At 47.6% G+C, this 21,093-nt stretch overlaps 1 protein-coding gene across 3 annotated transcripts in view; it reads left to right on the forward strand.

Moving 5' to 3' along the window:
• The window catches only part of LOC103646597 (dynamin-related protein 3A), a 33,733-nt gene that overhangs the window by 7,582 nt on the left and 5,058 nt on the right, over positions 1-21,093 (forward strand). For 2 of the 3 annotated variants that reach the window (XM_020548338.3, XM_020548340.3), the window contains exons 8-12: positions 15,288-15,336; positions 16,644-16,750; positions 18,877-18,972; positions 19,063-19,155; positions 19,234-19,371. In XM_020548338.3, coding sequence (XP_020403927.1) covers positions 15,288-15,336; positions 16,644-16,750; positions 18,877-18,972; positions 19,063-19,155; positions 19,234-19,371 — 483 coding nt within the window. The remainder of the gene's footprint in view (positions 1-15,287; positions 15,337-16,643; positions 16,751-18,876; positions 18,973-19,062; positions 19,156-19,233; positions 19,372-21,093) is intronic. The other variant, XM_020548339.2, reaches the window with a different exon arrangement.

Genomic DNA, 21,093 nt, shown 5'->3' on the forward strand with positions numbered 1-21,093 from the left:
CCACTAGCGTCGCACTATGGAAGAGTACGCTGCCCTGCTGGCCAACCACACCTGGGACCTGGTGCCGTGTCCACCAGACACCAACGTGGTCACCGACAAGTGGCTCTTTCGCCACAAGCCGACCTTGGACGGCTCCCTGGACTGCTACAAGGCTCGTTGGGTCCTTTGGGGCTTCACCTAGCGCCTCGGAGTGGACTACCACGAGACTTTCAACCCCGTCGTCAAGTTCGCCATCGTCCGCGCCATCCTCTCCCTCGCCCTCTCCCGGGACTGGACGATCCATCAGCTCAATGTCAAGAATGCCTTCCTCCACGACACTCTGACGAAGACTGTCTACTGTAGCCAGCCCACCGGCTTCGTCGACGCCACTTGCCCGAATCTGGTCTGCCGGCTGAACCGCTCCCTATACGGCCTCAAGCAGGCGCTGCGAGCATGGTACAGTCGCTTCACCTCCTACTTGGCCTCCATTGGCTTCGTGGAGGCCAAGTCGAACACGTCCTTTTTCATCTACCGGTGCGGCGACGACACCGTATATATAGAATGGATCTTTCCCCTGATGACTCTCGTATATATAGATAGGTATATGAGCCAATATGGGCCTTAGCACCCCCTCAAACTCAAGGTGGATCAGAGACATTGAGTTTGAGTAAATGTAGTCGATGATGCTCCTTAGTTTGAGCTTTAGTGAAGAAATATGCCAGTTGCAAATCTGAAGGTACATATTGTAGATTAATTGTCTTCTGACGGCAATGTCATCGAGTAAAGAAGGCATCTACACCAATGTGCTTTTGAAGATCATGTTTTGCTGGATCATTAGCAATCTGTATAAAACTAGTATTATCGCACAGAAGAGGTGTGGGACCATCACACAGGATGCCAAAATCAGCCAGTAACCAACGAAACCAGACAATTTCTATAGTAGTGGTGGCAAGTGCACGGAGTTCTGCTTCAGTATTGGAGCGAGAAACAACAACTTGTTTCTTAGATTTCCAGGCACTAGGAGAGGAGCCAAGAAAAATGCAATAGCCCATGACAGAGCAGCGATCATTAACATTACTTGCCCATGTTGCATTAGAATAAGCATAAAGCTGGAGTGGACTGTTTTGAGCATAAAAGGACACCTAGTGGTTGTTCCTCGTAAGTAGCGTAGGACCCGAAGTAAATGTTCATAATGCACCGAAGTTGGAGTACTCACAAACTGACTCAAGATATGTACTTCATGAGCTATGTCAGGTCTCGTCACAGTAAGATAGACTAGACTCCCCACAATATGGCGGTAGCGAGAAGGATCAGCAAGAGGTGTGCCATCAGATGGACGAAGCTGTAAGTGAAGATCCATAGGGGTGGTAGCTGTCCGAGTATCAGTAATACCAGACCGTGCAAGAAGATCTTGAATGTGTTTGTGTTGTGAGAGGGTAGTAACCTTTGGTGGAGTGCACCACTTCAATGCCAAGAAAATAGCTTAGAGAGCCCAAATCAGTCATCATGAACAATTTTCCAAGTTGCGTCTTCATAGAGGAAATGTGTTCCTCATTGTCACCAGTAATCAACATATCATCGACATAGAGTAGAAGTAAAGTACGGCCTTGTGAGGATTGATGAACAAAAGAGCAGGATCATGATTACTAGGTGAGAAACCAGCAACCATAATAACATAGGCAAAATGCTCAAACCAAGCACAGGGAGCTTGTTTGAGACCATATAAGGCACGCCGAAGGCGACAAACATAACCAGAGGGAACCTCAACACTGGGAGGTGGTTTCATATAAACCTCTTCATTTAAATCACCATGGACAAAGGCGTTCTTGACATCCATCTGGTGAATTTTCCAAGAACGTGTAGCGGCTACGACAATCATAGTACGAACTGTAGTCATGGGAGCAACTAGAACAAAAGTCTCATCATAATCTCGACCCTGACTTTGCGGAAAACCTCTAGCAACAAGACGAGCCTTGTATCGCTCAACAAAACCATCTGATTTGATCTTTACTTTGAACACCCATTTGCATGTTATAGGTACAACATGTGACGATAAAGGAACAACATCCCAACTACCGGTGCTGTCACACCCGGTTTTAGAAGGCAAACCGAATGCGAACCATGTACGTGCCAGGATCAGTTATTCACGTACACAGCAGTTACATAATATGGACATCATCACACAGTGCTCAGAATAATATTAATAAGGGAAATAGTCGATTACATCATACGTCTGAGACGTCCATATAGTTCTTACAATAAATCAAAGTGCGGAAAAGAAACGTAGATAACACGGCCTTCACAGGCAGCCGACTGGGGGTTGCCGCTAACCCACGCCTAGAACTCGTCGTAATCTTGGAACTCCTGGAAGTCTCCTTCCACAGCTTCATTTTCGCCTGAGCAGTGGTTGCAATGCTGACAACCTGGGGATGGGGGGGGGGTTTGGTGTGTAGAGCAAGGGTGAGTACACATCAACATACTCAGCAAGTATCCTGTTTGGCTGTAGTGGACTAGCTGTATGTGGGGATAAGTCAAGCAGTTGCTTTTAGTTGGTCAGATTATTACTTATTAGTAGAAAGCCAAGTTTTAGCATTAACCCAAGTTATTAGCCCAAACGTACTCTTTTCCAAACGGAAAGAGTACCACTTACCATTACCATAGGCATGATCATAACCATCATCATCATCATCTGTAAACCAACCATCTCTGATCAAGTATCACTAATCACTGGAGCTCCCTTGGCCGCTCATAACCGCGAGCACGGCTGATATATTAGTTTTCAAACACTCTGCAGAGGTTGTGCACTTTACCCACAAGCCGTGATTCCCATTCTGCCCGGAGAGAGCTACTCCCCATTGACCACTACCTAGGTGGCCTAGCAGGGCATCACTACGTAGCCTTTACAAAGATTCCCCGGGGCTGTAGCCACCCGTTAGGTTTCCTAAATGCACCGCACTCCTCCCCAAGGGGCGAACCCGAACTTGGCAGAGCGAGCCGCATACACCGAGCCCCATTGACGGCACGACGGCTAAGCGAACTACACCCCGGGTCCTCTAATTATTCAGCTAAGGGCACCCCATTCTACCCTCATGGTTGCACTGTTTTCCCGGGCGGTCATCCATAGAACAGGTCCTTACGGAGAGGCACTCGAGAAACCGCTCGAGCCCCCTTGATGATCACAAGTACAACATCATAATAAGAGAAGGGAAAACAGCGTATCATAGATAATCTCATCATGTTCATTGATTAGAGTTTGAGCAATAGCATAAAGCTAAACAGTAATAATCCAACCCAAATAGGTGAACAAGGACATGGATCACAAAAGCTAGTCAATCCTTAGGCATAAATGTGTAAAGCGGGAGGTGAATTAAATAATGAATAGGACATAGATAGGTCAAGGGACACTTGCCTCCACCAACCGACTGCTGCTCAGGGGCTTCTCCTGCGAGCTCCTCGGGCTCTTCGACCGGATCGTTCTCTATGCGATTGCAAGCATACATACATTCATCCATTCAAATTGGGAAACAAACAGTACATCATACCAGGGAACAAATAAAGTGAATATGCATCAGGTATGACATTCCATATCGCATTCATTATGGTTAGAAAGAAACGGGGAAAGGGTCTCGCAGGGGGTTAAAGTTTTATGCCCTAATGATTAGTTACAACTGGTTCTTGACAAAAGAATTCTGTTATATACACTAATGGAAACTTAGTCATTTTAAGTTGATCAACATTGAACGAGATAAACAGTTAATCACATGAATCAATTAGCGTAACGGAATTCTAAATTAAGCTTCATATTTCAATAACATTAACAATGATTAGCCTACCTAAAATAAAATAACTATGATCACAGAAAGTAAATAAAATAAAACAAAAAAAAAAACAGGGGGGGCGGTTGAACCGGCCCTAGGGCGGTTGAACCGGCCCTACGCAGGGGGACGCGGCCAGGGGCCAGGGCGGCCGGGGGCGGCCAGGCGGGCGGCCGGGGCTGGCCAGGCGGGGGCTGGGGCGCGCGGCCAGGGGCGGCCGTGGCCGGCTGGGGCCAGGGCGGCGCGGCAGCGGCCGGCTGGGGGCGCGGCCAAGGCGGCCAGGCCAGGGCGGCCAGGCCAGGGCGGCCAGGCGGCCGGGCTGCCGAGGAGAGAGGAGGGGGAGGGGAGAGGGAGGGAGGAGGGAGAGAGGGAGGAGGGGGGGGGGCTCACCGGCGAGGGGCGGCCGACGGCGAGGGCGGCGGCCGGCGCTAGGGCAGGGGGGGTAGGGGCGACGGCGGCTTAGGGTGGGGGAGAGAAAATGAGAGGGAGGGAGAGAGAACTGGGGAAAAAGGGGAGGTGGGGGGGGGGGCGGTTGGGCCTTTTTGGGCCCAAAAGGGGGCGCAAGGGCGGCTGGGCCGGCCGGGTCGGCCCACGGCGCGGGAGGGAGAGAAAGAGAGGAGAGAGAGAAAGAAAAAGAAAAAGAAAGAAAAGGTTCTCCTTATTTTTCGAAATCCGATCTTTCTACATGAATGCATTTGCACTTTCAAACAATCAAAGAATGCATAGTTCGGCATGGTGCATCAAACAACATAAAACAGTTTTATGGTTTTCTTACACGGGAATTCCAAACCGAATCCCGCTAACTTTGGAAAAGGTCAAGGTCTAGCGAGGGAAAAAAAGAAAAAGAAAAGGTAACGCCCGAATTTTGGCGAGTAAAGAAAAGAAAAAATTCAACTGCAAAATTCGGGGCGTTACAAACCTATCCCCCTTAAAAGAATCTCGCCCTCGAGATTCAGGGCTGGCTAGCAAAGAGCTCTGGGTACTTAGCCATCAGATCATCTTCACGCTCCCAGGTTGCTTCTTCCTCAGAGTGGTGATTCCATCTGACTTTGCACATTCTGATGGTCTTCCTTCGGGTGACTCTGTCTGCAACCTCAAGGATTTGCACTGGCTTCTCAACGTAGGTCAAGTCCTCCTGGACTTCAAGACCTTCCACCGGCAACTGCTCTTCTGGCACACGCAAGCACTTCTTCAACTGAGACACATGAAAGACATCATGCACAGCAGACAAATTCTCGGGTAAACTGAGCTGATAGGCCACTTCTCCTCGTCTTGCAAGAATCTGATACGGACCAATGTAGCGGGGTGCTAGTTTGCCTTTCACTCCGAATCTTCTGACTCCTCTGATCGGTGACACCTTCAGATAGACAAAGTCTCCGACTTCAAAACTCAGCTCTCTTCTTCTTGTGTCGGCATAGCTTCGCTGCCTCGATTGCGCTATCTTCAGATTCTCTCGAACCATCTTGATGTTCTCTTCAGCTTCAAGCAAAATATCTGGCCCAAACACTTGCTTTTCTCCAGGCTGATCCCATTGCAACGGAGTTCTACAACTCCTTCCATAAAGCGCTTGAAATGGTGACATCTTCAAACTGGCCTGGTAACTGTTGTTATAAGAAAACTCTGCATAAGGCAATCGCTTGTCCCATCCAGACTGATCTTGCAGCGCACAGGCTCTCAACATGTCTTCGAGAATTTGATTGGTCCTTTCAGTCTGGCCATCTGTCTGCGGATGATAAGCTGAACTGAAATTCAGATGCGTGCCCAAGGCTTCGTGCAACTGCTGCCAGAAATGAGAGGTGAACTGCGTTCCTCTGTCTGACACTATCTTCTTTGGCACACCATGAAGACAAACGATCCGAGACATATACAACTCTGCCAATACTGCACTGTTGTAGCTGGTCTTGACAGGTATGAAGTGGGCTGACTTGGTCAAACGGTCCACTACTACCCAGATGGAATCGTAGCCGGCTCGAGTGCGAGGCAATCCGACTATGAAATCCATACCGATTTCGTCCCATTTCCACTGAGGGATCTGCAACGGTTGCAACAATCCAGCAGGTCTCTGGTGCTCTGCCTTAATTCTTCGGCAACTATCGCACCTAGCCACATGCTCTGCGATCTCCCTCTTCATTCCGTACCACCAGAATTTCTTTTTTTCAGATCCTGATACATCTTCTCACTGCCAGGGTGAATCGAATAGGCCGTCTCATGAGCTTCCTTGAGAATCAATTCCCGAATGGACTGGACATTGGGAACACACAAGCGGTCTTTAAACCATATCACGCCTTCTGCATCTTTTCGAAAATCTTTGCTTTTGCCTTCTAGAATCAGTCGCCGGATCTCACTGATTTTCTCATCATTCTTCTGCGCTTCTTTGATTTCGCTCTCTAAGGTAGGTTCCAACTCAACTGTGACTCCTCGCGAATTATTCAGAAATCCGAGACTCAACCTGTCAAACTCCTTGGCCAACTCATAAGGCATCGGACGAGCGACCATCAGATTGACTTGACTCTTTCTGCTCAAAGCATCTGCCACTACGTTCGCTTTGCCTGGATGGTAATGAATCTCCAACTCATAGTCTTTAATCAACTCTAACCATCTTCGTTGCCTCATGTTCAACTCTGACAGGGTGAATATGTACTTCAGACTCTTGTGATCTGTGTAAACATCGCATTTCTGTCCATACAGATAGTGCCTCCATGACTTCAGTGCATGAACCACTGCTGCCAACTCTAGATCATGGATTGGGTAATTCTTCTCATGAACCTTCAACTGTCGGGACGAGTAAGCCACAACTCTTCCCTCTTGCATCAACACACATCCCAAACCTGTGTAACAAGCATCACAGTACACCGAGAAGGGCTTGTGCACATCAGGCAAGACTAAGACAGGCGCTGTCGTCAACTTCTCTTTCAGCGCTTCGAAGGCCTCTTGACATTTCTGGGTCCACTTGAACTCAACCTTGTTGCCTAGCAACGCTGTCATTGGTTTCGCAATCTTCGAAAACCCTTCAATGAATCGCCGATAATATCCGGCCATTCCAATGAAGCTTTTGATTCCTCGAGCATCCGTTGGCGCTTTCCAGTTCAGAATGTCTGCCACTTTCTTCGGATCCACAGCCAATCCTTCTTTGTTGATTATGTGACCCAAGAACAGGACTTCACTGATCCAGAACTCACACTTGCTCAACTTTGCATACAACTGGTGCTCTCGCAATCTCTGCAATACCATCCTCAATGATCTGCATGCTCTTCTTCGCTTTGAGAATAAATCAGAATGTCATCAATGAATACCACCACAAACTTATCGAGATAATCCATAAATACACTGTTCATCAAATTCATAAAGAAGGCTGGTGCATTGGTCAAACCAAAAGACATCACTGTGAACTCATATAAACCATACTTGGTAATCAATGCCGTCTTCGGTATGTCTGAAGGTCGGATCCTGAGCTGATGATAACCTGACCTCAGATCGATCTTGGAGAACACACTGGCTCCTCTCAACTGGTCGAACAGATCTTCTATTCTGGGCAAAGGATACTTGTTCTTGATCGTGACTTCATTCAAAGCTCGATAATCGATACACATCCTTTTGGTGCCATCTTTCTTCTCCACAAACAGGACAGGGGCGGCCCAAGGCGAGGTGCTTGGCCGGATGTAACCTTTCTCTGACAGCTCATCAATTTGCTTCTTAAGTTCATCCAACTCTGGTCCAGATATTCTGTAAGCTCTCTTGAAGATAGGGGCGGTTCCGGGAAGAAGCTCTATGGCAAACTCAACTTTCCGCTCTGGTGGCATACCCGGTAAGTCCTTTGGAAACACATCTGGGAACTCGGACACCACCTTGATACTCTCAATTGGGTCTGCTTCACTGCTATCGACAGCCATCTGATAACAACTTCCTTTCTTTGGCTCAGGCGGGACTAACTCGGTCACCACTTCCTCTCCTAGTGGGGACACCAACTTGATTGTCCTTTTATCACAACTGATAACTGCCTGATACTTATCTAGCCAATTCATCCCTAGGATGACATCTATACCCTGAGTACCCATTACTATAAGGTTGGCGGGAAACGCTATCCCCCTTATTTCCACACTTATATTCAAACAAATGCTATCGGCTCGAATCCTACCACCGGCTGAGTCAATTTGAATGGGGGTTGACATGGTAGTAATTGGAAGATTATGTGCTTCTACCCATGATGCAGTAATGAAAGAATGCGTTGCTCCAGTATCAAATAACACTTCTGCAATATGGGAATCGACTGGGAACATACCTACTGTCATGCCGGGAGTCTCCTGAACTGCTTCAGCCTCCAAGTGATTCAGTCTTCCATGATTATAGCGCTGCTGAGGGCGGTTGCCTACTCCAGACTGAGACACATTCTGCTTCGCTGGGGCATTGGGGCCTGACTGCTGCTGGGCTGCCTTCTTCGGACATTGCATCACCCAATGGCCTTGCTCTCCACAGTGGAAACATGCTCTGTTTCCAACCTGAGCTGGTGCTGCCTGATTGTTCTGCTGATTTGCTGGGGCAGGAAGACGAGGTGCCTGCTGGTTCTGTCTTTGAAACTGACCTCCTGACTGATTGCTCTGACGGTTCTGGTACTGGTTCTGAGGGTACTGCCTTTGAAACTGCTGATGCTGCTGAGGTGGACATTGGTTCTGCCTGAACTGCTGAGGTTGATTGCTTGAGAAACGAGGACGACTGCTGCTTCCAGGCTGGGGTCCACTGATCTTGCGCTTACGATCCTCCATCTCCTTACGCTTCCTCTCTGTCATGATCGCTCTGTCAATCAGGTGCTGGAACGTCGGGAAGGTATGATTCATCAGTTGATACTGCAGAGGGTCAACCAAGCCTCTCAGGAAACGGTACTGCCGCTTGACATCGGTGTTGACATCTTCAGGAGCATAGCGAGACAATTGCAGAAACCTGTCCCGGTACTCACTGACAGACGATGGCCCTTGCTTGAGAGCCAGGAACTCCTCCTCCTTCACTGTCATCAGACCTGCAGGTACATGGTACTGACGGAAGCTCCCTCGGAACTCTTCCCAGGTGATGGCGTCAGGGTGAGCATGGGTGGCGAGGTAGGACTCCCACCATGATTGGGCTGCTCCTCTCAACAGACGGGGACCATACAGGACTTTCTCCCTGTCATCGCACTGAGCAGTATGCAACTCCCGCTCCACAGTGCGCAGCCAGTCTTCAGCATCCATGGGGTCAGAAGAATGAGCGAACGTTGGTGGATGACCTCTCATGAATTCAGCACGCTTGTCTCTGGGCATCTGAGGCATCTGAGGCTGAGGTGGGGCCTGCTGCTGTTGCTGCTGCTGCTGCTGAATGGCGGCCAAAGTCTGACCGATGACCTGAACCGCCTGAGTCTGCATCAGAAACATCTGCTCGATCGACATCGGGGGCAGAGGCGGTAGGTGCTGTTGCTGGGGCACCTCCTCCTGTTGAGCGGCTCGCTCCTGCTGAGCACGCCTTCCTCCTCTGCGCCTGTTCTCTGACATCTGCAGAACGCAACCACACATCAGAACTGATCTGGCAAATCTTGCAGCATAAGAAAAGAGTATAGAATTCTCCAACAGCACTGAACAGATGAGCATCTTCACTGATCTCCAACACAGACCACACAGCTTCTCAGATAAAGAGGAAAGTAGAATAAAGGTTTTCCCAACTATATAACTAACTCCATTAACATAATATGTAAACCAAAATGCAGGGGATACCCACACTCTGGTGACAATCATTACAAAGATCCAAACCAAACATAGTTCATCATGACAAACATAAATGCACAGGATATAGCAAACTACCCTGTCTAACTAAGACTAACTAAGACCGAGATTAACGCTAAGACTGAAGCTTCTATGCATATATTTCGTATTAATTACAAGATCCAACTCTAACGATCTATGGTTCTAGATTTATCTTGGTCTTGCAGTCGGGATTGCCATAAGACTGGTGTCCACGCTGAGGTGAGCGGTACGGGTGCTGAGTCCCGACGGGAGCGGGGGAACCACCATCCAAGTGACGACGTTCCGCGCGCTCAGCCCGCAGCAGGGCGATCTCAGCACGAGCCCTACTCAGCTCATCTAATGCATGGTCCAGCTCCGTGTTTAGCACGGCGGCTAGGTTGACTGTGCTGCTGAACCTAGGATTGCCCTCACCGACAGGTGAGACAATCACGCCTCCTGTGCTGCCAGATGGACGGCGGGGGTAATACTTCAGGTCAAGACCATCAGCTGCCCCACCGAAAACCGAGCAGTAGTGCGAAAGCGCACGCCGTGCAGCATCTTGCATGGCTGCCTCAGCTGAGTCCCGCTCAGAGATAGAATAGTGCTCTGAACAGGCCTCTGCACCCTGGAGACTGTTCTCCGGGCAGCGCACCAAGCAAGTTGCCTCCCAGCGGTCCGGGTAGACCCCGCGACTGTGCTGGTAGACCACACAGCGATACTCGACGGACCAAGTATGCCGGTTAAATGCCCGACGAAGCAGGGTGTCGAGCGCATCATGGAAGTGACACCCGCGAGCAGCGTCGCGAGTGATGGGTCGAGCAACCCATCCTTCCGGCTCAGGGTTAGCAGAGAAGTCGGTGTCGTGGCTCGAACTGTCGTCGCCATCTCCGTCGTCTGGGTCTCCTCCAGCAGCTACTCCAGAAGCTGGGGCGCCCAGTGGTGGTGCAGGGGGCGGCTCCAGAGGAAGCACAGGGGAGCAGCTCCTCACAGACTCTATCTCCTGGTGGAGCGAGAAGGAAGAGCTCTGCTGCTCCTGTCGTCGACGCTCCTGCTCCTCACGCAGGCGGTGGTGTAGTCTCTCCAAGTGGCTGGACTGTCCGGCCACGGGACGGCGAAGCGGACGCTCAGCAAGGCGGGAGGGTAAGAAGGGGATGACTGACTTTCGTGCAGTGTGTCTAAGTCGAGCCATCTACAACAGACATCGCAAGCAAAATGGTAAGAACATAATTAATATGACCAGCAATTAATGAATCATAAGTAAATGAAGGATTAGAATAAAACATAATTTTCAGCAAGGTATAATATATAGTAGAACATAGGTTTGGTCGGTATGACCAATTTTTGAAGGGATATCAAAGTCAAGGCAGAGACAGAGGTCTATAGTCCTTAGAACGACCATTCTACTCTAGGTTAGCGGTCCTACAGTCAGCACGGCTTTGATACCACTTATGTCACACCCGGTTTTAGAAGGCAAACCGAATGCGAACCATGTACGTGCCAGGATCAGTTATTCACGTACACAGCAGTTACATAATATGGACATCATCACACAGTGCTCAGAATAGTATTAATAAGGGAAATAGTCGATTACATCATACGTCTGAGACGTCCATATAGTTCTTACAATAAATCAAAGTGCGGAAAAGAAACGTAGATAACACGGCCTTCACAGGCAGCCGACTGGGGGTTGCCGCTAACCCACGCCTAGAACTCGTCGTAATCTTGGAACTCCTGGAAGTCTCCTTCCACAGCTTCATTTTCGCCTGAGCAGTGGTTGCAATGCTGACAACCTGGGGATGGGGGGGTTTGGTGTGTAGAGCAAGGGTGAGTACACATCAACATACTCAGCAAGTATCCTGTTTGGCTGTAGTGGACTAGCTGTATGTGGGGATAAGTCAAGCAATTGCTTTTAGTTGGTCAGATTATTACTTATTAGTAGAAAGCCAAGTTTTAGCATTAACCCAAGTTATTAGCCCAAACGTACTCTTTTCCAAACGGAAAGAGTACCACTTACCATTACCATAGGCATGATCATAACCATCATCATCATCATCTGTAAACCAACCATCTCTGATCAAGTATCACTAATCACTGGAGCTCCCTTGGCCGCTCATAACCGCGAGCACGGCTGATATATCAGTTTTCAAACACTCTGCAGAGGTTGTGCACTTTACCCACAAGCCGTGATTCCCATTCTGCCCGGAGAGAGCTACTCCCCATTGACCACTACCTAGGTGGCCTAGCAGGGCATCACTACGTAGCCTTTACAAAGATTCCCCGGGGCTGTAGCCACCCGTTAGGTTTCCTAAATGCACCGCACTCCTCCCCAAGGGGCGAACCCGAACTTGGCAGAGCGAGCCGCATACACCGAGCCCCATTGACGGCACGACGGCTAAGCGAACTACACCCCGGGTCCTCTAATTATTCAGCTAAGGGCACCCCATTCTACCCTCATGGTTGCACTGTTTTCCCGGGCGGTCATCCATAGAACAGGTCCTTACGGAGAGGCACTCGAGAAACCGCTCGAGCCCCCTTGATGATCACAAGTACAACATCATAATAAGAGAAGGGAAAACAACGTATCATAGATAATCTCATCATGTTCATTGATTAGAGTTTGAGCAATAGCATAAAGCTAAACAGTAATAATCCAACCCAAATAGGTGAACAAGGACATGGATCACAAAAGCTAGTCAATCCTTAGGCATAAATGTGTAAATCGGGAGGTGAATTAAATAATGAATAGGACATAGATAGGTCAAGGGACACTTGCCTCCACCAACCGACTGCTGCTCAGGGGCTTCTCCTGCGAGCTCCTCGGGCTCTTCGACCGGATCGTTCTCTATGCGATTGCAAGCATACATACATTCATCCATTCAAATTGGGAAACAAACAGTACATCATACCAGGGAACAAATAAAGTGAATATGCATCAGGTATGACATTCCATATCGCATTCATTATGGTTAGAAAGAAACGGGGAAAGGGTCTCGCAGGGGGTTAAAGTTTTATGCCCTAATGATTAGTTACAACTGGTTCTTGACAAAAGAATTCTGTTATATACACTAATGGAAACTTAGTCATTTTAAGTTGATCAACATTGAACGAGATAAATAGTTAATCACATGAATCAATTAGCGTAACGGAATTCTAAATTAAGCTTCATATTTCAATAACATTAACAATGATTAGCCTACCTAAAATAAAATAACTATGATCACAGAAAGTAAATAAAATAAAACAAAAAAATAAAAAAAACAGGGGGGCGGTTGAACCGGCCCTAGGGCTGTTGAACCGGCCCTACGCAGGGGGACGCGGCCAGGGGCCAGGGCGGCCGGGGGCGGCCAGGCGGGCGGCCGGGGCTGGCCAGGGGCCGGCTGGGGCTGGCCAGGCGGGGGCTGGGGCGCGCGGCCAGGGGCGGCCGTGGCCGGCTGGGGCCAGGGCGGCGCGGCAGCGGCCGGCTGGGGGCGCGGCCAAGGCGGCCAGGCCAGGTCGGCCAGGCGGCTGGGCTGCCGAGGAGAGAGGAGGGGGAGGGGAGAGGGAGGGAGGAGGGAGAGAGGGAGGAGGGGGGGGGGCTCACCGGCGAGGGGCGGCCGACGGCGAGGGCGGCGGCCGACGCTAGGGCAGGGGGGGTAGGGGCGGCGGCGGCTTAGGGTGGGGGAGAGAAAATGAGAGAAAATGAGAGGGAGGGAGAGAGAATTGGGGAAAAAGGGTAGGTGGGGGGGGGGGGCGGTTGGGCCTTTTTGGGCCCAAAAGGGGGCGCAAGGGCGGCTGGGCCGGCCGGGGTCGGCCCACGGCGCGGGAGGGAGAGAAAGAGAGGAGAGAGAGAAAGAAAAAGAAAAAGAAAGAAAAGGTTCTCCTTATTTTTCGAAATCCGATCTTTCTACATGAATGCATTTGCACTTTCAAACAATCAAAGAATGCATAGTTCGGCATGGTGCATCAAACAACATAAAACAGTTTTATGGTTTTCTTACACGGGAATTCCAAACCGAATCCCGCTAACTTTGGAAAAGGTCAAGGTCTAGCGAGGGAAAAAAAGAAAAAGAAAAGGTAACGCCCGAATTTTGGCGAGTAAAGAAAAGAAAAAATTCAACTGCAAAATTCGGGGCGTTACAGGTGCGGTCAAGTGCAGTAAGCTCCTCAATCATAGCAAGTTGCCACTCATTAATACCAGCAACTTCCTGATAAGTGGTTGGTTCAACAATTACTACAACACGTGGATAACCATAACGATCTGGAGGTGCTATGGTAGTATGATCACATAAATTATATCCCTGGGCAACCTGTAGCCCAAATTGTTAGTATTATAAAAAACAGGAGTATCAGGACTGGCCAGAGGTGACGAGACAGGGGGAGGTACACTGGAACGACGAGTATAGACACGAGTAATATGTAGACGATATGACGAAACTGGTGGTGAAGATGTCTCTGGTGGAGATATAGGCAAAATGGGATTAGACAAGTGTGGGGATAAAACAGTGTCATTATTAGAAGACAAAAAAGATGTGGTCTCTAAAGGAGAATACGAAGAGGAAGTAGAAGAATTATAAAAGAAAGGACAATTTTCAACAAATGCCACATCACGTGAGATACACATGCGACGAGCTGAAGAATCATAGCATCTATAGCCCTTATGCTCAGAACTATATCCTAAAAAGACACATTCAATAGATTGAGCACCTAATCTGGTGCGCTCTCGGGGTGCTAGCAGAACATAACAGGTGCAACCAAAAACTCGCAGATGACCAAAAACACACTCAGGCAAAGCTCTCTGAGGACGACAGGCCCCTGATCGCCGACACGACGTCCTACCGAAGCCTGATCGCCGCGCTCCAGTAGCTCACCTTCTCTAGGCCTGACATCGCCTACGTCGTCCAACAGGTGTTCCTACATATCCACACCCCGCGGGAGCCCCATCTCACCGCTCTCAAGCGGATCCTACGCTACCTCCGTGGCTCCCTCGACTACAGACTCCTACTCCGACCATCCCCGACGTCGGAGCTCGTGGTCTACACCGACGCTGACTGGGCTGGCTGCCCCGACACGCGCCGATCCACTTCCGGTTATGCCGTGTTCCTGGGCGCCAACCTCGTCTCCTGGGCCGCCAAGCGGCAGCGCGTCGTCTCCCGCTCCGGTGCAGAGGCCGAGTACCGCGCCGTGGCAGAGGCCTCCTGGCCGCGCCAGCTCCTCCACGAGTTACACAACCCCTTACAGCGCGCAACCCTCGTCTACTGCGACAACGTCAGCGCGGTCTACCTCTCCACCAATCCCATGCAGCATCAGCGCACGAAGCACATGGAGATCGACCTGGACTTCGTCCGCGAGCGTGTCGCTGCCGGTGACGTTTGGGTTCTCAGTGTCCCCACCACACTGCAATTCACCGACATCTTCACCAAGGAGTTACCGTCGAGTGTATTTTTAGACTTTCGATCCAGTCTCAATATCTGTACATGATAGAGTTGCGACTAGGGGGGGGGGGTGTTAGAATACCCATTTAGGGTTTGGGGTTTACCCCGTGTAATTACTCTCTCACCCCTGTGTAATGGGCCAAGCCTAGCTAACTCAGTCTATTAATACAACACCTAACCCTGTGTTAGGGTTTCCCACATAGTTGATAACATCAAATTAGAATATTTTCTTGACATGGTTTTATGATATTTTTAGCACACATGTGGAAACTTTTGAAATTTACAATATTTACATTATTACCTTTTTAATCTTAGACCTTAAATCTTGCTGGATGCAGGCTGGTCAGGGAGTCAAACTGCTGAATATATTGAGAAAATATTGTGAAGGTGAAGAATAATTTGTTCTGCCTGAAAACCTTAATGACAACATTTGTATTTCTACTATCATGGTTGCCATTTGTGCCCTCATTCATTATTGAAAGAATTTAAAATTGGTCTTATACAATGGAATGGATTCATTAAGGACATGTAGTACAACAATGTTGTGACTATTGTTTTAACAAGTGATGAGACACGAATGACTTCCCAATTAGAGTACTCTAGAATAGGACTACATCAAGGGCCATCTTTGAGCCCTTCACTTTTTGCCTTGGTGATGGATGTACAAGGGGATATCTCTTTATGTATTTTTTATGGACGATGTAATGCTAGTTGATGAAAGCCGAATGTGAGTTGTGGTGGGAGGCTCTAGAGTCAGAAGGTTTTAAACTCAGTAGAACTAAAACCGAATGTATGAGATATGGGCATATGGCTTTTGCACTACTACACACGAGGAAGATGTTCGTTTGGAAGGTCAAGTAGTGCCTAGGAAGGATACCTTTCGGTATTTAGGATTAATGCTACAAAGATACAATGATATTGATGAAGATGTTAGTAATAGAATCAAAACAGGGTGGCTGAAGTGGTGACATACATTTGGCATTCTATGTGACAAGAGGTACCACAAAAGATTAAACACAAGTTTTATAGGACGACGATTAGACCTAAAAAGACATGTTCAACACATAAGTGTTGCAAAAATGTGCATGTTGTATTGTATTTATGGCCATACAAGAAGGATTGAGTCCGGAATGATGATATACGTGATAGGCTAGGGTAGCACTAGCACCAATTAAAGAAAAACTTGTTCAACACCGGTTGATATGGTTTGGACATGTCCAACATGCAGTAGAGGCCTTCAAAGGCACCGATGTGTAGTGGGATCCTAAAGCAAGATAGTAATGGGAAGAGGTAGATGAAGACCGAAGTTGATATGGGAAAAGACAATAAAAGGAGACTTGAAAGGATAAGATTTGACTTTGATTAGGAGTGAGTGCATGGAAAACAACTATTCACACGACTGAACCTTTATTTGTGGCTTTTGTTGGGTTTCAACACTAGCATACCCTAACTTGTTTAGGACTAAAAAACTTTGTTGTTATATTTTTCTGATTGCAACAACTAGAAATCATATGTGTGTGTTTTTAAGAAAGCAGGAATAGTTTACTTGGTCTTATTGTAGCTCTTTAGATTGCATTACATTGAAATTTGATGCTTATCTTATTACATGCAAGGTGATGTCTTCTTTCTATCTTTCGGTTTAAATTCTCTCAAAGCTATATTCCTCTAACATTTTATTGTTTTCTCACTTTCAGCCTTTTCTTCCATGGTGGAAGGGAAAAACAGGGTGTCTACAGATAAACTTTCTGGTGGAGCAAGGATACACTACATTTTTCAGTCAATATTTGTCAAGAGTCTGGAGGTTTGTGAAAGAAATAGCTTTAAATATTTAGCTAGCAGGCATGTGAATGTGAGGATGACTCACTAAGTCACCGAAACCATGAGGATAAGAATTCTATAATAACGAGTGAGAAATGGACATTGAACAATATATATATTTTTGAATAAGACAACCATCATGGATGGCGACTTTTATCCTTTCTTATTTTGGTTAATAATGCATTATTCTTTTTTATGTTAATATAGATTAAGGACTTTAGAACTTTACATTATACACAATATAGTTCTAATAAGGTGCCCCCCTCTTGATACGTGTCGTGCTGTAGCTATCGAGAAAGTTTCCTGCCGTAGGGTTTAGACACTTAGACTTGAACCTTGGATTTTCTTTTTTGTTTTCCTTGTGTCGCCTCTCATGGGCGACATAGGCAGAACTAGCAGCCAGCGTGGAGTGAGGCCCATGGCGGGTGTGGTACTACCGACTTGCTCAGCCTTGGCTTGGCAGTAGTGTGAGGCCCATGGCAGGCGTTGAGTGAGGCATGCGATGGCAAGGTGCTATGGGGGTGGCAGCGGTAGCTACTTTTGGGGGCAGGCAAGGCTACTGGAGGGGGTGCTTGTCGGCGAGGCGAATGAGGTAGGCCTGTGACTGGCATAGGAGGAGACCAGCAGTCTTGCGTCGGTAGCGATGTCAGCATGGTTTGTCTCTGGGTGCCCTGATGGCACACGACAGCCATAGCTGGCCACAACAACCCTGCTGTGGGCATGACCTTTCATTTTCATATATGCAATGGGTCTGAGTTTAGCTCACGAGCAGTGTGTGGTTGCGTGCAATGGCCGAGATGAGCAACTTCACCTGACATCGCAGGAGCAGCTGCTTTACCCCACACATTGTTCTGTGACCACAAGCCGCTGTACTTGCAGGACCGGCTGACAAGCAGTGGTGCGGCCTTTTGTGTAGGTGTGAGGAGGGATGTGTTGGGCACAATCCTTGTCCAGCATTAGCCGGAGCAAATGAAGGTGACACTTCTGGGTGTTGTTTCCTTGTAGATGTCGCTGGGGCACCTCTCCTCATCCTGCAGAGTTCTTCAGAGGAACTCAGCATCTTATCCTTCCTGCAGGTGCCTAGGAGATCCTGCACTTCCTTGATGGATGCTGGTCCGTGTGGGACATTTATCTCCAAGCCTTTTGTTCACTACTTGCTTGCGGCACATCTATGGCTCTTGTAGGGTGGATCAGTGGCGAAGTTGGAGCTGCTTTCGTTGTGGCTTGTAGGGTGGATCAGTGGCGAAGTTGGAGCTGCTTTCGTTGTGGGGTGGGACAAAGCTTTGCAGTGATGACATGCTGTGTTCACTTTCTTTGGAGTCTGGGGCTTCTTGTGAGTAGGTGGCGGCGTGTTAGGGCTTTGGCTGATGTTCGTTGTGGGAAGTCGGAGCAGCTTATCATTATAACTTGTGATAAGTTTCGCAACGATGACGTGCGGTGGGCTCTGTCGGTTGTGTGTAGTTGGGTTGCTTAGGTTTAGTTGTCTAGGTTGCTGTGTTTAGGTCACCTGTTCTCCTTTAATAAACTGTGACTGATGTTTTTAGGCCTGGTTTTCCTAATAAACTTGGTCAATTCTATTTCTTCTTAGCTGAAAGGCAGATCTCTTGCCATTGTGTTAAAAGAAGTTTCCTGCCATCCTAGTACTGGATATTTCTCAGTTTAAGTTGTGCTTCAGGCAAACAACAGTTAAGCTTTGGTCATAGTATCTTTTGGCTGCTAAGTCTGACTTTATGCCTCTTGCCTCCCTTATTAACACACTCTGGGAAAAAAATGTGTAAAGGCCATTGTGTGATAGAAGAATATTTTTGTGCGACAAAAGTGCTCAGTCTATTTCTAGGTTTCCAATATCATACATTCATACTTTTGTACTGTCAAGTTATTTGACGTACCTCACTAGCACAACGAACTACATTAACCTTTGTTTGGTACCAGGATATGTTGGAAAAATGATCTTTGTATCCTATCATTTTGAATTAGTTGGTTCTGATGCCTTCCTACCCAACAAAGCATTATTTATCTCCACAATTTCATCATCAAGAATATGCATTGCCCTTTTGCATTGTCTGTTGTTTGTGTAATTTGCACCTCTTAATTACCTACTCATACCAGCAGGAAATTGACCCTTGCAAGAGTATTAGTGATGAAGATATTCGCACGACCATCCAGAATTCTGGGGGTCCAAAAGGGGCTATGTTTCTGCCCGAGGTTTGTGTTTAGCTAGATTATTATGTTTGATATTTCTACTACCTTGTGTTGTTTTTATGTAATCCTTGTTTTTTCCTTTTTGAATTTTAGGTACCATTTGAGATTCTTGTGCGGAAGCAGATAGGTCGCCTACTTGACCCAAGTCTTCAGTGTGCCCAGTTTATCTATGATGAATTAATCAAAGTATGTGTTCATTACTGTTGTATGCTTGTATCATGTGAACCTTTAATTGAACTGTTTAGAACATCCTATTTGATGCAGATTAGCCACAGTTGCTTAATCAGCGAACTTCAGAAATTTCCAGCTCTTAAAAAGCGGTTGAGTGAAGTCGTTTGCAGTTTCTTGAGAGATGGTCTTCGACCTGCAGAAACAATGATAACCCATATCATCGAAATGGAGGCAAGTGTTTACTTTCCTAAGTTCTGACCTTCCAAAAGCATGTAGCTTCTGGACTGCTCTCATGAAAAATTGTCCTGTTTGTCCCTTCAGTTGTATTATTCTGGCAGTAGGTAATCATTAACCATTGGATTTCTTTTGCATTTAAAAAATATTTACCATTGAAAATTAAAGGAGCGCCATCTAGAAAAAAACTGAGCCACTCAAATGGGGATGAAACCCAATAGAAAACCGTTGGGGGTGTAACCCTCTTAGTGATGCGCCATACGGAACCCGGGTATGGTGTTAAATGGGCAAGGGCCGGGCCGCCACCCCCTTGGTGGTGCGTCATGTCGTGATCTGGATGCGGTGTCAAGTGAGCAAGGATCGGGTCGTCGCTTCCTTAGTGGCGCGCTACATTGGCGCTCGGGTGTAATGGCAAATGTGCAAGGGTTTTCGCATCTGTCTCAACGGGTGCGAGTGGTAAGGAAGCTAGTTGAGCGACTAGGATTCGTGTAGTTAGTTGGAACGTAGGGTCCCTTACAGGTAAGCTAAGAGAGTTAGCCGAGGCAGCGAGCAGGAGGCGTATTAATATCCTATGTGTTCAGGAGACAAAATGGAAGGGGCAAAAAGTGAAGGAGGTGGAGAACATTGGTTTCAAGCTTTGGTACTCAGGAGCAGTGGCAAACAAAAATGGAGTAGGTATCCTAATTGATAAGAGCCTCAAGGATGGAGTGGTGGATGTCAAAAGGCAGGGTGATAGGATTAACCTAGTCAAACTAGTTTTGGGGGATGTAGTATTGAACATTATAAGTGCATATGCCCCCCAGGTTGGTCTCAGTGAGATTGAGAAGAGGAAGTTCTAGGAAGACTTATATGACATTGGTCAGAGCAGTACCCACCAATGAGAAGCTTTTCATAGGAGGAGATCTCAATGGTCATGTAGGTTCAACAAATACAAGTTATGAGCTAGTTCATGGAGGTTTCGTGTATGGTAGTAGGAATCAAGGAGAGGATATTTTGGACTTTGCTGTAGCCTACAACCTAGTGATAGCCAACACTTTCTTCAGAAAGAGAGATTCTCATTTGGTGACTTTTAGAAATGGCCATCGTTCGAGCTAGATCGACTTTGTTCTCACAAGTAGAGAAGATAAACAAGCATGTTTGGATTGTAAGGTGATCAGTGTTCTTAAGGCGATGCCTAGGCATCCAGGCGCTCGAGCAAATTTGGCCGCCTTGCTCGCCTTACCCGCCTAGGCGCTAAGGCGGTTGTCGGGTGCACTTGCTCGCCTAGGCGCCTTAAGAACGCTAAAGGTGATACCTAGAGAGAGTGTTGTGCCCCAACATAATCTTGTGGCGGGGACTTCCGTTTTCGGATCCGTACCCATAGGGATGAACAAGCCAAAATTGTGAGGACGAAGTGGTGGAAACTCAAAGGCAGACATCCGAAGTTTTTAAGGAAAGTGTTTTTTTGTGGAGGGCGCTTGGTTTGAAAAAGATGCAAACAACATGTGGGTGAAGATGTCAACTTGTATTAGGAAGGTGGCGTCAGAGGTGTTTGGAGTGACCAAAGGGAGCGAATGGAACCTAAAGATACTTGGTGGTGGACCAAGGACGTTCAAAAGGCAATAAAGGAGAAGAAAGAATGTTACATGAGCTTGTTCCATGACAGGAGCGCGGTCAACATAGAGAGGTATAAGGTGGCAAAGAAGACTACAAAGCGAGCTATGAATAAGTCAATGGGTC

The sequence above is a fragment of the Zea mays genome, chromosome 2 (genome assembly GCF_902167145.1).
Source record: "Zea mays cultivar B73 chromosome 2, Zm-B73-REFERENCE-NAM-5.0, whole genome shotgun sequence".
NCBI classification, from domain to species: domain Eukaryota; kingdom Viridiplantae; phylum Streptophyta; class Magnoliopsida; order Poales; family Poaceae; genus Zea; species Zea mays.